We start from the raw sequence: 20,087 nt of genomic DNA on the forward strand, positions 1-20,087 counted from the left end.
AGACGAACACGAAGTGCCATGTTTTATACACATGCCTTCCTTGTTCCTTCTTGGGTTTGCTTTTGTCCCTTCACTTTTACTACACACCTTCCACCCATTGTCTCGGGTTTCTCAGGCTGTCCTAACAAATTACCATTGACTGTGTAACCAAGAGAATTTATTTCTCACAGTTCCAGAGGCTGGGAAGTCCAAGAGCCAGGTGCCAGCAGATTCAGTGTCTGGTGAGGGCCTACTTCTCCTCACATGGGACAAGGGGCAAGGACCCTCTCTGGGCCTCTTTAAAAGGGCACTAATCCCATTCACGAGGGCTCCACCCTCCTAACCTCATCACTTCCTGAAGGCCCCACCTCCACATAAGATCACATTGTGAACTAAGTTTCAAATTATGAATTTTTCTGCAAAGGAAAGAATACTGATGAAGTATAATGATGAAACTGTAATAATGATTTTATTATATTTTCAAAGAGAAATTAAGACTAAGTTCATCCCTTTAGGGAAGCTTATAATCCTAATTAAAACATTCAGTTACATGGGTTTGGCCTTTCAACCAAAAATATATAAGAAATATAAAGAAAGGCAGTGATTGGCTACAATATTGTATTATTACCCAGAGCAAACAAGGATATAGTTTGGTTTTCTAACATTTCTCTTCGTTAGATTTACTGGGATAACATTGGTTAATAATAGGTTTCAAATGTACATTTCTATGATACATGATCTGTATATTATATTGTGTGCCCACCACCCAGAGTCAAATCATCTACCATATATTTGTTTCCTTTACCCTTTATTGCCCCCCAACCCCCTTTCCTCTCTGGTAACAACCATACTGTTGTCTGTGTCTATGAGTTTCAGTTTTATATCCCACGTATGGGAAATCCTATGGTTCTTAACTTTTTCTGACTGATTTGCTTTGCTTAGCATAATATTCTCAAGGTCCATCATGTTGTCATAAATGGCAATATTTCATCTTTTCTCATGGTTGAGTCGTGTCCATTGCATACATGTACCGCATCTTCTCTATCCAGTCCTCTATCAAAGGACACTTCATTTGTCTCCATGTCTTGGCCACCAGGGATGATGCTACAATAAACATAGGGGTGCACACATCTTTGAGAATAAATATTTTCAATTTGGGGGGTAGATATCCAGAATAGGGATTGCTGGGTCATAGTAACTCTGTTCTTAATTTCTTGAAGAACCACCAGACTGTTTTCCATAATGACTGTGCCAGTTATATTCCCACCAGCAGTGAATGAGCGCTCCTTTTTCTCCACAGCCTCTCCAACACTTGTTATTACCTGTCGTGTTAATAATAGACATTCCAACAGTTGAGAGGTGGTATCTCACTGTAGTTTTCATTTGCATTTCCCTAATGGCTAGTGAAGTTGAACGCCTTTTCATAAATCTGTTGGCCATCTGTATGTCTTCTTGGGAGAAGTGTCTTCAGGTCCTCTGCCCATTTTGTAATTGGATTGTTTGTTTGGTGTCATTGTATGAGTTCTTCATATAGTTGGGCATTAACCCCTCATCAGAACTGTTATTTGCAAATATCATCTCCCATTCAGTTGGTTGCCTTTATGTTTTGTTGGTTTCTTCTGCTGCTCACAAGCTCTTCAATTTAATATAGTCCTATGCATTTATTTTTGCCTTTACTTCCCTTGTCTTTGGATTCAAAGCCAGAAAATGTTCTGTACAATCAAGGTCTGTGAGATCGTACCTGTGTTTTCTTCTACATAAGTTATTGTTTCAAATCTTACATTTAGGTCTTTGATCCATTTTGAATTCATTTCTGTACATGGAGACAACTAGAATATAGTTTCATTCTTTTGCATGTGGCTTTCTGATTTTTCCAGCATTGTTTATTGAAGAGGCTTTCTTTTCTCCATTGTGTATGTTTTTGGCTCTTTTGTCAGCAATTATTCACCCATATATATATGGTTTTATTCCTGGGCTCTCAGTTCTGTTTCATTGGTCATAGTTCTGTGGTATAGTTTGAAGTCAGGTAGTTATGATACCTTCAGCTTTATTCTTTTTTCTCAGGGTTGCTTTGGCTATTCAGTCATTTGTGGTTCCATGCAAATCTGATAATTTTTTGTTCTATTTCTTTAAAAAGTGATACTGGCATTTTGATGGAGATTGCATTAAATCTGTGTATTGCTTTAGGTACCATGGCCATTTTAACTCTGCTGATTCATTCAATCTATGAACATAGAATATCTTTCCATTTCATTATGTATTTTTCAATCTCTTTTAGTAATACATTGTAGTTTTCAGTATATAGGTCCTTCACATCTTTTGTTAAGTTTATTCCTAGGCATTTTATTCTTTTAGTTGCAATTGCAAAAGGAATTTTTCATTTCTTTTTCTGAAGTTTCATTGTTAGTATATGGGAAAGCCGTGGATTTTTTGTACACTGATTTTGTGTCCTGCAACTTTATTCATTTATTGTTTCTAATAATTTTTTGGTGGAGTCTTTAGAGTTTTCTATATACAGTATGATGTCATCTGCAAAAGGTGACACTTTTACTTCTTCATTGCCAGCTTGGATGCCTTTTATTTCTTTCTCTTGCCTGAATGCTCTGGCTAGGACTTCCAGAACTATGTTGAATGAGAGGTGGGAGTGGACATCCTTGTTTTGTTCCTGATTTTAGAAGAGAAGCTTTCAGTTTTTCACCATTGAGTATGACGTTAGCTGAAGGTCTGTCATATATGACCTTTATTATGTTAAAGTACTTTCTTTCCATACCCATTTCATTGAATGTTTTCATCATAAATAGATGTTGTATCATATTGAATACTGTTCTGCACATATTGCTAAGATCATATGGTTTTTACCTTTGTTTTGTTAATGTGGTATATTATATTAATCAGTTTGCATATGTTGAACCATCTTTGTGCCTGGAATGAACCCCACTTGATTGTGATGTGTTATTTTTTAATGTATTGCTGTATTCAGTTTGCTAGTATTCTGTTCAGGATTTTTGATCTGTACTTATCAGAGATGTTGATCTGTACTTTCCTCTTTGGTGTTACCCTGCCAGGTTTTGGTATCAGGGCTATGTTGGCCTCATAAAATATGTTAGGGAGTATTGCCTCTTCTTCAGCTTTCTGGAAGAGTTTGAGAAGGATGGGCATTAAATATTATCTGAATGTTTGCTAGAATTCACTACTGAATCTATCTGGTCCTGGACTTCTATTTTGGGGAAGGTTTTTAATGGTTGTTTCCATTTCCTCACTGTTGATCAATCTATTCAGATTTTCCAGTCCTTCATGGTTCAGTTTAGAAGGGTTATGTATGAATTCAACACAGGAGTTTTGAGAGACACAAACATTCAGTCTATAACCCCTACCCCAACTCTACCTTGTCTGGGTATTTTTTATTTTCCCTTCAAAGAAGCACAGCCTGCAGCTTCTTAAACTCCTTCTACATTCATTATCTAAATCATTCTCTAATTGCCTATATAGCACAGTTTAGTAATTTATTATTTATATAATATTTAATACAAATATGTCACATTTGTTCTTTTTCTCCATTGCTTTATACTATCTTGTCTTAACTAGATTTAAATGCCTTACACAGAAGCAGTATGTTTAAACCTCTGTATTTAATCAAGTCCTCACCTGAGGATGTAGGAGAAACTGTAATCATTTGTTCACTGAATCTTTGGTCATGCAGAGTCTGTTTTTCTCTAAAGCCATTCACCAACACTGGCGTTTGCTACTGGTTCTGCCTAGGGATTCTGTAACATTGCCGTATTACTTTTTCTTGATAATGAATTTTGATTATAGGAACATTTAATGTAATAGAAATCAACCATGCAAATGATCTCAGACCTTGGACCTTCCTCCCTTCAAAAACCTCATTCTGAGAAAACTTGCTACCAAGATTTAGAGTGAGTCATTAATAATGATACTGCTGTGACCTTACTCCAACCTGATGAGTATTCAGTTGGTTACAACAAGTCAATTAGGTTTCTCAAGGTTTTGTTGTTTTTTTTCAAGTAGAAATCTAATAAAACATCAGTGATCATTTTTAGATCTTCATTCTCAATCTCTTTATAAAACTAATATTAATATTTTTAGATTAATATAATTTCATCAATATTTAGTAATCGCTGCTTATCAATTGTGAGATTTTATATTTGGATAATATTTACGAGGTTGTTTTCATGAGTCTTTTTATTTTATTTTATTTTATTATTTTTTTTTTAATGTATGGTTGCCTCTCATATGTCCCCTGCTGGGAACTGGCCTGCAACCCAGGCATGTGCCCTGGCTGGGAATTGAACCTCGATCCTTTTGTTCGCAGGCCCACGCTCAATCTACTGGCTCAATCACCAGCCAGGGCTCATGAGTCTTTTAAAAAGTTTGTTTTTCAATTACCGTTTATGTTCAATATTATTTTGTGTTGGTTCTAGGTGGACGGTATAGTGACTAGAGAGTCATATACTTTATAAGGTGGTTCCCCCAATATTTCCAGTACCCACCTGGCACCATAAATAGTTATTACAATATTATTGATGATATTTCCTACATTGTAATTTGTATCCCTGTGACTTTTCTGTAACTACCCATCGGTACTTCTTAATCTCTTCACCTTTTCCAACCAGCTGCCTCCTCCCTTCCCTCTGGTAACCATTAGTCTGTTCTCTATATCTATGAGTCTGTTTCTATTTTGTTTCTTTGTTTATTTTGTTTTTTTAGTTTCCACATACAAGTGAAATGATATGGGGCTTTCTCTGTCTGATGTATTTCACAGGGCATAACACCCTCTCGGTTCATCCATGCTGCTTCAGCTTCTTAAACTCCTTTTACATTCATGAGTCTTTAAGAACTAGTTTAGGCCTTCAAGTTTATTTACAAATAAGATTTTCCTTATTTAGGAAAATGATCTCCATCTAGTGGACAATATGTAATATTACAACCTGCAAAGAAAAATATCAAAGCTCCTAGAATATTCCATATTAAGCTTTTTATGACCTATTAATAAATTTTTGTCTTAGTGAGTAATATTAGTTCAAAACATTGACTGTTTAAGATATTTGTCAATAATTGTTATAAACTTTGTAGTGGAGAGTCTCTGTAAGACTTGCTTAAATTAATTGGAAAAAAATATAGTTATAAAAAAACACAAATTACTGTTTTTGGTTATATCAATATTTACTCAGTTTAACTAAGAAAAGTAAACTGTAAATTGGACTCCTTTATCTCCCATATTTTTGTTAATGCATAGCACGGAGAGGGTACTTACGTTTCATTTTCTTAAACAGTGAGAACGGGTGAGACCATGCACCGTAGAGGGTGGTGTGGCTGTCGACAATGCAGTATACAGAGGATGTATTATATAATAGTACACTTGAAACCTATATACTTTTATTAACTAATTCACCTCCATAAATTCAATAAAATTTAAAATAAGTCAGTAAGATATCTAGATATTCAAGAGAAATCACTGGGTTTTTTAATGCATTCACACTATTAAGTCATCCTCACGCTGATGAGCTTTCGTGACTAAAGAAATCTCTCCTCCTCCTCTCCAGAGTTCTTGCATATCTTTCAGCTGTAGAGTGAATTCCTTCAAATGCCTTCTTTAAATAAAATACTACTCTTCTATAAAGACTTCTCAGATATCTCAGCCTGAATTAATCTTATCTCCTTCAGCTTCTGTATCTCACTGTGCTCATATCAGGTGGTTAGTAAATGCTTATTTAATTAAGCAAACCCTCGAAGAGCCTGCCAGAGAACCCTAATATGTCTCTCTAGTAAGTGGATGCCCCTTTCCCCTGTTGGCCTTCCCCAGGATTGCCAAAAGTGCCCCCCACACACCAAGTGCCTCTCTAGGTGAAACAAATGTCCCCTGTGTGGGTGTCACAGTTACAAACACAAATTTGTAGTTTACATGATTATACTCCAGAGCTGGAAGAACTTCATGAACAACAGATGATTACATTCAGTCAGCTCGTTAGCTTTGGTCAGGCAACTTGCCTAGGGGCCAGTATTCTTGTGTATAAAATGCGTCTGTTCAACTAGATGATCTTTCATTGTCCTTTAAGGACCAAATAAATGCATTTCTAAAGACATACAATTCTAAGAAAATGTTGAATTGGAAACCATGTTTGTGACTGGTAAAGCTACATTATGAGTTTCCCCTCTTTTTTGAAAAACTAGGTGGACTGAGTCAATTTAGTCATAGATTCAGAGGCACCCAGTCCCCAGCATTTTCTTCCACTTTGGCTTCTAATACTTGGCTCATAACACTATTTAATAATAATTCCAGTGGAGAAAGTAAAATAAAGGTTTGAAATTAGCTGGCTAACAGTTGGAATAAAGGTTTCAATGGGAAAAAATATTGGTAATGACTCAACTTGAATTCATTGATTTATTTATTCATTCAAGAATCTTTAACCACATTCCCGAGCTATTACCCTCCTCTCATAAGAACACATGTGAGCTGACTTTATTTTAATGCTAGTTGATGTTTGACTAGAAAAGCACTCTGTGGAAAGATTATGTAGATTACAAGAGCTGTGATGTTAAAAACTGCCCATGTGATTCTTTTTTCCCTCAACTCTAAAATCTGCATTGCTGAGCACAATGCCTTTCATTCACTCACTCGTTCATTCAAACCACTTAGCAAAGGTTTTCGAAGTGCTAGAACAGAGCCTTTGTGCTCAGAGAGCGCACAGTCTAGAAAAGGAAACCAAGTAGTAAGAGTTTCTATTCCTGGTACTCGCTACAGATAGGGAGTGGGAAAGTGTGTTGGGAGCACAGAGAAGGGCATCTCATGCCTTTCAAGGGGAGGCTAGCTCCTTAAGGATGAACAGCAATTAGGCGGGAGCAGGAGGTTAGATAGTGGTAGCCTGAGATGGTGGTTCAGTATGAGTGGAGCTGAAATGCCCAGTGGAGCATGGTAACCGAGTTGCATGCTGAGGCTGGGAAAATGTAGTTGAGAATGGATTATTAAGACTCTGTCAATCTAGTCAAGAAATGTGATCTTTATCCTGAGGACAACACTGAGCTACTGAAAGGTTTTAAACCGATAAATGACACAGTCAGATTTATAGTTTAAGAAGACTCACCCTTAGTACGGGGTGAAAAATGGATTCGTTTTTAAGGCTGTTATAATGGTAGGTGAGAGTGGATGGAACCATGGACTTGATATGTCGGCATGGGGCTGGAGGAAAGTGGATACAGTAGAAGTGGGTGATTGTGCAAGTGTGGACAAAAGGGAGAGAAGCCGGGTATGGAGAAGCGATGATATTAGGCATACAATGAGCAGTTGTTGAATTAAACCCAAATATTTAGTGAATTAGTTTGTATTTATTCTTTTCCTAAAAGAAATTCTGAACTTTAGAGAACTCTTCTTTTCAGAATGATTTCTTTTTAATGGATGTTGAGAGACCTGTCTTGTATCTGGTTGGTTAGCAAAAGTATCAAGTCTCCCATAGCTTAGGATGACAAGAGTACAAATTCATTGTGTTTTTTTACTTTTGTGTATTTCAGTATTCTGTTTTTTAACAATAGGACCAGCTATCAACTTTCCCCACTGTTAGTTCCTAATCTGAAATCTCCCTTCGCTAAAATGTCAACATGCGAGTATTCACAGCAATGTCATTCTCCTCCTTCTTTCAGTTTTGACGTGGACAATGGCACATCTGCGGGACGGAGTCCCTTGGATCCCATGACCAGCCCAGGATCTGGGTTAATTCTCCAAGCAAACTTTGTCCACAGTCAACGTCGGGAGTCGTTTCTGTATCGATCCGACAGCGATTATGACCTCTCTCCAAAGTCTATGTCCCGCAACTCCTCCATCGCCAGCGACATGTAAGTGTGGGTTGGGAAAGACAAGAGGCACTTTCTACAGAAAATCTCGTTGGCTTATCTCTGGAGTTGACGATGTCGTAAAACCAGTACTATTTGTTCGCCTCCATTGTTCTAAAATTTAGAAGGAATGGTGAGGAAAATTATACAATTGGAAGATAAATGTTAGATTTAACTTGCTACACTGTCGCTGTTGATAAGAAGCATTTATTTTCCCACAGACACATTGCCTGGGAAAAGTGAGAATTAAATTTTTAATGGAAACATGTACACTTGAAACAGTTTATACTCATGTTGGAACTGAGTTTTAGCTACCAGCCACATAAATATTTTCTAATATGTCAAACAACTTTAAATTCAGTTTGAAAATCTCTGTGATATTAGAGTGGACAGAATTTTATTTATTTATTATTTTTTAGATTTTATTTATCATCTTTAGAAGGGAAGGGAAAGAGAGAGAGAGAGATATCAATGTATGGTTGCTTCTCATGTGTCCCCTGCTGGGAACTGGCCCCTGCTGGGGACTGGCTTGCAACCCAGGCATGTGCCCTGACTGGGAATTGAACCTCGATCCTTTGGTTCACAGGCCCATGCTCAATCCACTGAGCTACACCAGCCAGGGCGACAGCATTTTAAATATATCTCAATTGGTGGGTCATAAAGATGTTAGCATTGGTCTGCCAGATCACTTGAGAGGTCTTTGGCCGGGGCGGTTGGGGGGGTGCACAGAGTTGCCTAAATTAAACCACTCTTGGAACAACAATCACTGGTGGCAAGCACAGAAAGCATTAGACAGACTTGAATATCATTTAAGAGATAACACAAATTGGCAAATAATTAAAACTGATAAGCGGGTTCACAGATCATGCATGATTATTAGCTCATTTTCTCAGCAGCCCAGTCCTGGGTTTACTCTCATGTTCTTTAGCTTTCTAGGTTATGGAAGCTTCTAAATGGAACCACACTCTCACTGAAAACCCACACTGTCATTTGGGGTCATTCTTCCTGCTGTATATAGAGTTGGTTCCCACCTCACTCTTCTGCATCTAGCATTTGTCCAATAACGCTCACTGTTTTCTCAGGATGCCATCTCAAAAACTCGGGACAGGCTGCAGTTCATCTCACAGAGAATAACTAGTGTTGTTCTCAACACCCTAACAGATCACCAGAGTAGTCCAATCGGTCTGAATAGGGCTCCAGAAATGAAATTGTGCCTTACTCATTTTCACAGCATATTGCTCTCTGTTGCCATTTTATTGACCTTTGTAAAATGATAATGCAATTAATGCTGTAGCCTCCCTAGGAATGAGTGACTAAACCACAATCATTTAATTCAAATAGCAAATTATTACACTCTTATCGTGTAGCTTTCCCTGTCTGAAGCACTGCAAGAGATATAAGAAAGCTGTAAGACAATGTTCTTGATTTCAAATAATGAATAATCTATGGATGGAATAACAGATTTCAGAGCAAATGATTAGTGGAAAAGATGTATATAAGCTCTAATTTGTGTACTTGTGGACTAGAGGTAAAAGTATCTCACTATCTACTATAATAATGCACAGGACTACACTGTCTTCCAAAAATGTGTATTTTTTCCTGTGCTTTTTGGGCAACAAATCCTCTTCAGTAAGTTGTATCTCCCCATTCTCCTGTCCTCACCCCAGAGGTCTGTGCCTGTTCTCTACCTTTTTCTTACCATGCTGTGTTGCCTTAATATTCTGAAATCTATCTCCCATTCATATGGATGTCTGCAAATCTATTAACTAAATCCTGGAAATGAATAGATTCCACTACCATAAAGTGGAAGGCATGTTGCCAGTTATTAGAGGAACTACAGGGGTGGGCAAAAGTAGGTTTATTGTTGTTAGCATGGAAAAAAGATATGATTATTGCAATAGACTTATTAACTCAAAAGAATGCCACAATGGCACAGTGCCCTTAGGCACAATCTTCTAAGTGCTCAAATTACTGGCCCTCGTTATTTATACATTCGTGCAGTCTACTTGCCATATACAAGCACACTTTGGCACAGAGTTCTTTGTTGTCATCAGTAAACTTGCTTTGCCCACTCCTGTGTGTTCAGGGCCGAGAGGAGGAGCTGGTGAAAGAGAGGTCTGTGAGAAGGAGGGCAGAGAGAACAAAACAGTGACCAAAGCCAGGCAATAAAAACCGCCTTGTACAGAATAGGGCAAAAGTAGTAGGTTTACAGTTGTTCACATGGGAAATAATACAATAATTAATAAATAATAATACAATAATAAACTCTGTGTTTCAGGTACTCACAACAGTAAACTTACCTTTGCCCAACCCTGTATTTACCATTAATTCCTTGTATTAATGGTATGCACTCTTCTTTACCCCAGAACAACTTCCTTTTTCCAATGCCTCTGTTTCTGTCATTTTAATCCCATTTTGTCAGGTTTGAAATTTAAGACATTTATTTAATCATTCACACATAATGAAAACACTTACTGAGCAACTGTAGTGTATGCAAAGCTGTTAATATGAACATGGGGTGGTCTTGCACTTATTATTTTGTAGTAAAGTGCAGTGGCACCATCTGTGAGGCATCCCATCCAGGGAAAGCCAGGCTAAAGGAGCAGTGTTTGCATAATGTGAGGCAAGGGAAATCATGGCTCAGTTAAGAACTTAGTCTGGAAAAGAGATCCAAGATGGTAGAGGAGTAGGTAGAAGCTACACTTACCTCCTCCCAGGACCAATCTGGAATTACAACTAAATTGTAGAGAAATCATCCAGAATAACCAATGGAACAATAGCTGGAGACTTGTTTTTAACAGACAGATGGAAGAAACCATTTCACCATAACATACCCATATAGAGTGTGGAGGAGATGCCAGAGGGCTGGCTGAACTCCCACGAGTGGGAGCTGAAGTGCTGAAGGGGAATTCAGTGGCTGGGGCATTCCCCTTGAGAACTGTGGGGTCTAAACCCAAAACTGGGCTCCCCAGCCTACAGCACCAGAGCCAGGAAAGGAGCCCAGTTAACATCCAGCTGTGAAAAGTGGCAGGATTTTTGTCTGCAGAAAAGATGACTGGAGTCACAGAGAGCCTTTTAAAGGGCCAACACACATAAATTTGCTTGCAGGCACTTCCCCTGGGCTCTGGCAAAGTGGGAGCAGAGTGTACTAGAAATGCTGGAGGAGAGTGATGATGGAGGCTTTGGGGAAAGAACTAAGGCAGCAGTTGCCAGGATCCCTGTGCAGAGTCATTCCCCATACTGCAGGAGCCATCTTGCTTGGAGCACTCCTTTCTGAGTGGCATCAGCTTAAGGGGAAGTAATAGCCCCACCCACAGGAATTACTCTGTCTCACCCTGTGGTACCTAAACCTGACTGCTGATTACAGATTGACTAGATTAACAATGGAAGGAGGCAACCACAGACTGTGGATTACTGGTAGCCTCAAACAGGCTGCCTAGGGCCAGACTGGGACACCATCTGACATCACTAGGGGTGGATCCAGAAAGAGAAAAGAGTGAGATAAATTCCACCATGGTCTTCTTCATGACTTGCATTATTTTTCTCTCCTGTATAGCTTTTTAACATTCACTTCTTATCCTTCAAGTTTGCCCATATTAAGTCACTAGTTTTTATATTACAGTTTATTTCATATCTCATATTTTGCTCCTCGCTTCTCTTATTACATTTTATTTTCTTTTTCCTCTCATTATTTTTGTTTTAAATTTTATTTTCTCTCTTGCTACAACTTGTTTCCACTCCACACTTTTATTCTTCAGACTCTCAAAACCATTTTTTCTTGCCATTAGTCATCTCACATTCCTTTTCCTGTTCTTAAAATACCCTTACTCTCTCTCTACCTTTATCAGTCTTTGCTCATCAGTTGTGGATATGGTGGCGGTTGTTGCATTTCTCCAATTTTATTTCTAGATCTTCACTATTTTTGTATTTCAAATCTCAAATTTTACAATGCCCCTCTCCTATGCATTTTGTTTTCCTCCTGCCCTTTTTTTTTGTTTTAAATTTTAATTTTTCCCTGTCCTATGCTGGTTTCCAATCTTCACTCTTAGTATTCCTTTTCCTTCTATCACTTCAAAATCACTTCTCTTTCCTCTAGACGTATGTTAACCTTTTCTTTTTCTCTTTTTTCCCCCTTACTCCTCTCCCAGCTATATTAATTTTTGTTCATTGTTGTCAATAGCAGTGTCGTAGATCTTTTTCTCCAATTTGATTCCTATTTTTTCTTCTCTCTCACTACTTTTTTACTTTTTTTTTTCAAGATTTTATTTATTTTTAGAGAGGGAAGGGAAGGAGAAAGAGAAGGAAACATCAACATGTGGTTGCCTCTTAAGCACCCCCTACTGGGGACCTGGCCCACAACCCAGGCATGTTCTCTGACTTGGAATCAAACCAACAATGCTTTGGTTGGTAGTCTGGCACTCAATGCATTGAGCCACACCAGCCAGCACTATTTTTATTTATTTTTTTTAATTTCTGTTTTAGTCTAATACTATACACTTCCTTTCTCCTACTCCATTCTGCCTTCTAATCTCCCTTTTTATTCACAATGTAAATTTTTATTCCTCTCTTTGCCTTGTCCTTATTCCCTATTCATATTATTGCTCCTCCCTCTACCCTCCCCAAATTATTTTTCTTTCAATTAATCATCTCATTTTTATTTTTTCTTAATAGTCTTAATCTCTTAACACCTTAACTAATACTGGATCATTTGCTGTTGATAGTGCAGTTGTGGGTGGGGATTAATTTTAAAGGCATGAGTTTGTTTCCTGGGCTGTTTGGTTTTGTTCTCGAAGCACCTGTAAAACAGCATACAAGATGTGGTAGTCAGTCAGTCAGCTGGAGGGAAGGACCCACCAAAGAATGATCTAACAACCAAAACCCAATTACAACTAGAAGGCCTACCTAAATGGCATAAGGGGCATCCTAAGAGCATATAGTTCAGAAATCAAGGAGACTCCACCACAGAATCCCACAGGTGTCCTACCACAGAACGTCACACCACGAAGACAGGAAGTCAAAGAAGATCAACCTAAGAAGCAGAAACAAACAAGAAGAATCACCTAAAATGGGGAGACAAAGAAACAACCCCCAATAGAAAGGAAAGGAGGAATCCCCAGAAATAGTGCTAAATGAAATTGAGGCAAGCAAACTATGAGACATTGAGTATAAAATAATAGTTATAAGGATGTTCAATGAGTTCAGTGAAAATTACAAAGGACTTCAGGGAAGTTATAAGGTACTTACTGTAAACTACACTAGCATGAAAAAGGACATAGAAACTATCAATAAGAGCCAGGTGGAAATGAAGACTAGGATATCTGAAATGAAAAATACAGTAGAAGGAATTAAAAGCAGGCTAGATGAAGCAAAGGATCAAATCAGATAGCTGGAGGACAAGGTAAAAAAATTTCACAGACAGAGCAACAAAACGAAACAAGATTCAAAAAGAATAAACGGGTGTTAAGGGAACTATAGGAGACATGAAACAGAATCATATCCGTATAACAGGAGTACCAGAAGGAGAAGAAGAAGAGCAAGGGGTAGAAAAGTTGTTTGAAAACGATGATGAAAAACTTCCCTAATTTTATGAGAGAAAAAGTCACACAAGTCCAGGAAGCACAGAGAGTCCCCATCAAGATGAACCCAAAGAGGCCTACTGCAAGACACAGCATAATTAAAATGGCAAAATTCCAAGACAAAGAGAGAATCTTAAAGGCAGCAAGGGAGAAATAGGATGTAACATACAAGGGAGCCTCAATAATACTAGCAGCTGACTTCTCAATGATAATGCTCCGAGCCAGAAGGAAATGGCAAGAAATATTCCAAGTAATGAAAACCAGAGGCCTGCAACCAAGACTACCCAGCAGGGCTCTCAATTAAAATGGAAGGCCAAACAAGGAGCTTCCCAAACAGAAGCTTCCTGGAGTTTCCTGGATTCTTTGAAGGCTCAAAGAATACACCTCCTCCAAACCACCTCTGCAAGAAATACTAAAGGGACTGCTTTAAGAAGATGAAAGAGAGAGAAAGAGAGAGAGGAACATAGGTACAAAGGGAAAATGGCAATGAATAAGTACCTATGAATAATAACCATAAATGTAAATGGATTAAATGTTCCAATCAAGACATAGTGTAGCTGAATGAATGAGAAAACATGACTTGCATATATGCTGTCTACAAGAGATGCACCTCAGAACAAAAGACCTACACAGACTGAAAGTGAAGGGATGGAAAAAAATATTACAACAAACGAACACTTAAAAAAGCTGAGGTAGTAATACTTATATCAGACAAAATGCTCTTCAAAACTAAGGCCATAAAAACAGACAAAGAAGGATATTTCATAATATGTAAGGGGATAATCCATCAAGAAGATATAACCCTTATAAACACATGTGTACCCAACATAGGAGCACACAAATATATAAGGAAAATCTTGGAGGACTTTTAGAAAGATTTAGACAACAATAAACTCAGAGTAGGGGATTTTAACACCCCACTGTCAACAATGGATAGATCTTCCAAGCAAAAAATCAACAAGGATAGTGTGACATTGAACAGACTCTAGATCAAATGGACTTAATTAATATGTACAGACCCTTTTAACCCAAAGAAACAAGATATGCATTCTCTTCAAATGCACATAGAGCATTTTCAAAGATAGACCATATGGTAGGACACAAAACAAGCCTCCATAAATTCAAGAAAATTGAAATCATATCAAGCATCTTCTCGGATCACAATGGCTTGAAACTAAAAACCAACCTAAAGGAAAAAAACTCAAAAACATTCAAATTCGTGGAGATAGAATGACATGCTATTAAATAATGAATGAGTTAATAATGAGATCTAGGATGAAATCTAAAAATTTCTGAAGAAAAAGAAAATGACCCCATAATAGCTCGAATCTATGGGACACAGTGAAGGCAGTCCTGAGAGGGAAGTTCATAGCAATACTGGCCTACCAAAAAAAAGAGAAAAATTTTAAATAAACAACATAATCCAACATCTATAAGAACCAGAGGAACAACAAACAAAGCGCAGAGCAAGTAGAAAGAAGGAAATGATAAAGATCAGAGCAGAATTAAATAACATACAGACTAAAAAAACAACTCAGTGGATCAGTATTTTCAGACGCTGGTTCTTTGAAAAGATAAACAAAATTGACAAGCCTTTAACCAGACTCATCAAGAAAAGAAGAGAGAGGACCCAAATAAATAAAATCAGAAACAAAAGAGGAGAAATTACAACCAATACCACAGAAATACAAAGGATTGTAAGAAATTAGTACAAACAGCTCTATGCCAAGAAATCTGACAACCTGAGCAAAACTGACAAATTTCTAGAAACATATAATCTTCCAAAACTGAATCAGGAAGAAGCAGAAAGCCTGAATAGACTGAAAACAACTAGTGAAACTGAAGCAGTAATAAAAAAAACTCCTGGCACACAAAAGCTCTGGACTGGGTGGCTTCACAGGCAAATTTTACCATTTAATCTCTTGAAAAAGTGAGAAGGAAAATAAGCACTTCAAAATAGACCGTGTATCTTCACCTTACCCATTACGAACAGATACTGGTTACACGTCTGAGGCACAGGAAGGAAACAAGACAAGTGACCACAGATCCACTACGTGCATGAGGCACCTGTCACTTTCCCAAGTGTGTTTGCATCTGCTATCTTGTGTGATACTTCCCACTGTCCCACAGATAGGCACATTTCCATGTCATTTTACAAATGAGAAATCTGAGGTCCTGAGAGCTTGACTTTCTTAAAAAACACACCAAACCACTTTGATCATTTCTAGGAGAATGCGATGTCATGGTAAACAAAGTGCTGTATTATCACAGGAAAACTGCTGGGAGACAAAAGTACCAGTTAACCGAATTCATTTGACCAAATTAGTGACTTACACTATAAACTTTGGTTTTCGTGTACATTTTAAGAATAAAATAAAATAAAAGCACAAGTTGGTGAGAGAAGTGAGAAGAAAATATGCAAGCAACTCTTGGAAACTATAACTCTGCAGAACTAGACTAAACTCAGCATCTGAAAGCCCTATATAAGGCAGAAGAGAAGTTCCTGGCAGCTTCTGCTCAGAAGACAGTCACAGAGTTTGTTAAATGTCTCCCCAAATGAGGAGTGTATTAATTGGCTGCATTTTTTAAATGAGAGGATCATTTGGGGTTTTTGTTTTGTTTTGTTTTGGGTTTTGTTTTTTTTTTTTTTTTGCTCATTTAGCAATCTAGAACCTACTTTTTGCCAGGGTATTGTCTGAGAGACTATAGACCCATGAAAACGAGACAAAAATTCTTTTTGGATCATGCATTTCTGTCTTTATTTATCTACTTTAAATTACAGATAGAAAAGGAGACTTACCCCATCATCCTGAGATTTCGACATAAACCCTATTCACTTGCACATCAATCACTTTATTTATTTTGCTTGTCAGTGTTGGGTCCTTAGTGAATTGTCCTTAACGTCTTCTATACTGTTTTCTAAGCCATAAAAAGAAAAATAATCACACTGCTGGAACAATTATGTAATGTGTTTCTTGAGATAAGAAATACTAAGGAGTATTAGTAAATCATCCTCACTTCACGCCTGCAATATGAAACATAAAGATGTGCCTTACAAATAGAGCAAAAGAGAGCCTTCACAAAAAGCCAAGATGGGAATAGCAAACACTGGGCTTTGAGGTTCTGGACAGATTTGCTGAAGACACATCCCCAATTATTCCACCTGCTTACTGCATTTTCTCTTCTGTCAGCTGTCCTTGATTGTTTTCAGACCTCAATGTTCTTCTAAACTTAGGTTGAAAAAAAATTAGCTGTCACTGGCTACTGCAGGTATGTCTAAACGTGTACGGCATTGATTCCTACAGCCCTCTCACCAAAAGCAGGCAAGTTCAAAGCAGAAAGAGAAAGAACAGCTGCTTGCACCTCTGCAAATGTGGGAGGCTGCACTGACCGTAAGTTACTTAAGCAAGTCAGTGAATGACATTGTCTCCTAGTAAGTATTATGAATGATCCCACGAACAGTGTTTCACTTCCAGAGAAAACAAGTCTGCATGCAGATCTCATGTTTCCACGTTTCAATATCCACTCTCCCTCTGGGACTTAAGAGAACTTCCAATCAAATGTGTTATTTCCACCGTGGCTAGTTTTGTGTTTGGCTGATTATTTTTTTATTTGTCTGAGGGTTTTTTTTTTAGTTTTGGGCTTTTTTCCCAGAAAAATCACAAAACAAGCATTCTCATTTATGTGTTATCTAAAGGTCCCTTGAGTGATTTCTAAAGTGCATTAAAATAAACACTTTTTCTGTCATGAATATATTCTTACAGTAGCTGAAAAGAAGGCACTTGATAAAGAGCCTACACTAAATCATGGAGTTAATTTCATGTTTGACTGAACACTTTTTTGGTTGTTTTTTCCTTTTATGTGCATTCTTTATCTTCAATATCTTGAGTTTTTCATTTATTTATTCTATGTACTGTAGAAATTAGGTCATATTTCTAATGTTGATTCATTTGGTATGTTTGGTGTTTTGTTTTGCATTTTTTAAAATGTAGCCCGCTTGTTCTATTTATCGAGGAACCCAACGTTCCCCGCCAGACAGCTTTTCTGTGAGCCTCCTCTCCAAACACAGGAGCACTTTGAAAGTAATGAAAGTGTGTTTCAAAGGTTCATGAACAAACCCAGGAGTTATCAGTTCAAGTTCAGGATATTCAGAAGGTTCATCATGTTTCCTTTCTCGTGGCTTAGCTTCATGCATGCTCTGAAGAATGAAATGGATATCTTTAGTTTTTGTGACAAGTATTTGGTACAGACTGGGGAATATGTATACAGGAATATGTTCTTAAAATTGCCTGGTGTCTCCCTGGTCTTTTTTAGTTGATGTATTATTCTTCCTTGAAATTTTAATAATTTGTCCTCAAAACAAGCATATAAGGAAAGTAGGAAAAATATTAGCTCAGTTTTAGAAATGACAAAATTTTGCTACAAAATGTTGTGTCACACACACACACACACACACACACACACACCATGAATTAGGATCCAGGTGTCCCGGCCCTGAACATACTGGTTTTGACTAGTGGCCTTTGCTGTGAGGTACAGTGGCCTCTAGATGAGAATACAATAAGTAAGTAAACAATTAAACTAAATTTTTTTTCCTTTAAAGAAGGGAAATTTTTGAAAGGGGCATCTGGGCAAACCTTTTGGCTTACAGTCTTTGCCAAAAGATGGGGTGTTTCTGTGATACCGATGTGTCAGTGCTCTTTCACCCCTAAGCTTAGAGTAAGTGCGTTTTTCCAGTTATGTAAGATGTTGTCTTTTCTTGGAAGACATATAACTGGAGTTTGTAAAGATTGCTCAAACACTGTCATGCTGCACTGGTCAGCATGACAGCCATTAGTCACATATGACTTCCTAATGTAAATGACTGACACTAAATGAAAGTTAAAACCAGTTCCTTGGTTGCACCGGCCACTTTCCAGGAGTCCAGTAGCCATGTGTGGCCTGTGGATAACAGACAACACAGAAAATATTCCCCCCCCCACAGAATTTCTGTTGGATAGTGTCATTTTAGAGTCTAGAATATATGTGATATTTACCTGTGGTTTCAGGAGAGCTGGGTCCACTTGAGCCTGCAGAAAGCAGCATGGTGTGGTGCAAACTGAAAGTATTTTGAAGCCTGGGTTTAAATATGGCTACACTGCACATCTCTGTGTCGTAGGCTTTCATGACTCAGTGGGCCTCCTGAAACCCGCTGGGAGACTGATCACAGGCACTAACTGCTCACTTTGTCCGGTAAAGGATGTTGGAGAGAAAATTTGCATCAATACACACAATTATTTTATTTTTTTCTTCCATTTTTTATTGTTGTTCAATTACAGTTGCCCCCATTACTCTCCTCCCTCTGCCCTACTCACCCCCACCTCCCACACTCAATAACCCCCCATCATCTTTGTCTGTGGGTCCTTTATACATGTTCCTTAACGACCCTTGCCCTCTTTCCCCCATTACTTCATTCCATACTCCCCTCTGGTTGCTGGCACTTAGTTCTTTAGTCCAATGTCTCTGGTTATATTTTGCTGGCTTCTTTGTTTTGTTGATCAGGTTCCACTTATAGGTGATCTCATATGGCATTTGTCTTTCACTGCCTGGCTTATTTCACTTAGCATAATGCTCTCCAGTTCCATCCATGCTGTTGTGAAGGGCAGGAGTTCCTTTCTTTTTTTCTGCTTCTTAGTATTCCATTGTGTAAATGTACTACAGTTTTTTTATTCACTCATTTACTGATGGACACTTAGGGTGAGCACTTATAATAGCCAATACCACTTGGCTATTACAAATTGTGCTGCTATGAACATAGAAGTGCATAGGTTCTTTTGAATGGGTGTTTCAGGGTTCTTTGGGTACAATCGCAGCAGTGGAATCAATGGGTCAAAAGGCAGTTCCACTTTTAGTTTTCTGAGTAAATTACATACTGTTTTCCACAGTGGCTGCATCAGTCTGCATTCCCACCAACAGTGCAAAAGGGTTCCCTTTTCTCCACAGCCTCACTGGCACTTGTTGTTTGTTAATTTGGTTGTGATGACTATGCTTTCTGGTGTGAAGTGGTATCTCATTGTGGTTTTAATTTGCATCTCCCTGATGGCTAGTGATGCACTGGTGGGTGCTTGCTATGTTCTGAGCCCTGTCCCCTTCCTTCCTCCTCGTGGAGGTCAGCACTCAGGGCTATGTGACAAAATAAATTGTGGCATCAACATTCCTGGAAGCCTATTATATCGGCTTTTAGTAAACAAAACAACTACACATGCTTAGTGAGTGTATCTACACACATGCGTGAAGCTGTTTTTAACCAACTGAAACTGGAAGATGTTTTTATAAATACTCTTGAAAAGAAATCATCTTTCATGTCATCACGTAACTGACACGGCTAAGGGCATTTACTGGCATCATGTGCCTTCTCTAACAAACCTGGATTTTTGTTTCATGACAAGATAAAGAACAGATTACACTTCAGAATAGAGAATTTTTTGCTTATGTTGCACTAACTCCAGTTCCCTTTGCTTTATCATCAGTATATGTGACAGGGGCCACAACTGAGAGCTATTGTTTTAGGGTTGGGTTTTTTTGCCAATATCAGGCCAGTCTGATTTCTTAAAATGTTAATAAGAAGTGAGCAAATTATTTAAATTTCAGAAGACTATGTAATTTCTCAGATCACATCTATTTCTAAAGTTATCTGATTTTTTTTTA

At 38.0% G+C, this 20,087-nt stretch overlaps 1 protein-coding gene across 6 annotated transcripts in view; it reads left to right on the top strand.

Moving 5' to 3' along the window:
- The window catches only part of PDE4D (phosphodiesterase 4D), a 1,308,441-nt gene that overhangs the window by 1,104,438 nt on the left and 183,916 nt on the right, over positions 1-20,087 (top strand). For all 6 annotated transcript variants that reach the window (XM_037062899.1, XM_037062904.1, XM_037062898.1 and 3 more), the window contains one exon: positions 7,636-7,827. In XM_037062899.1, the coding sequence (XP_036918794.1) occupies positions 7,636-7,827 (192 nt within the window). The remainder of the gene's footprint in view (positions 1-7,635; positions 7,828-20,087) is intronic.

This window comes from Sturnira hondurensis, unplaced genomic scaffold, assembly GCF_014824575.4.
Source record: "Sturnira hondurensis isolate 20B ecotype Veracruz unplaced genomic scaffold, ASM1482457v3 Scaffold0014384, whole genome shotgun sequence".
In the NCBI taxonomy this organism is placed as follows: Eukaryota; Metazoa; Chordata; class Mammalia; order Chiroptera; family Phyllostomidae; genus Sturnira; species Sturnira hondurensis.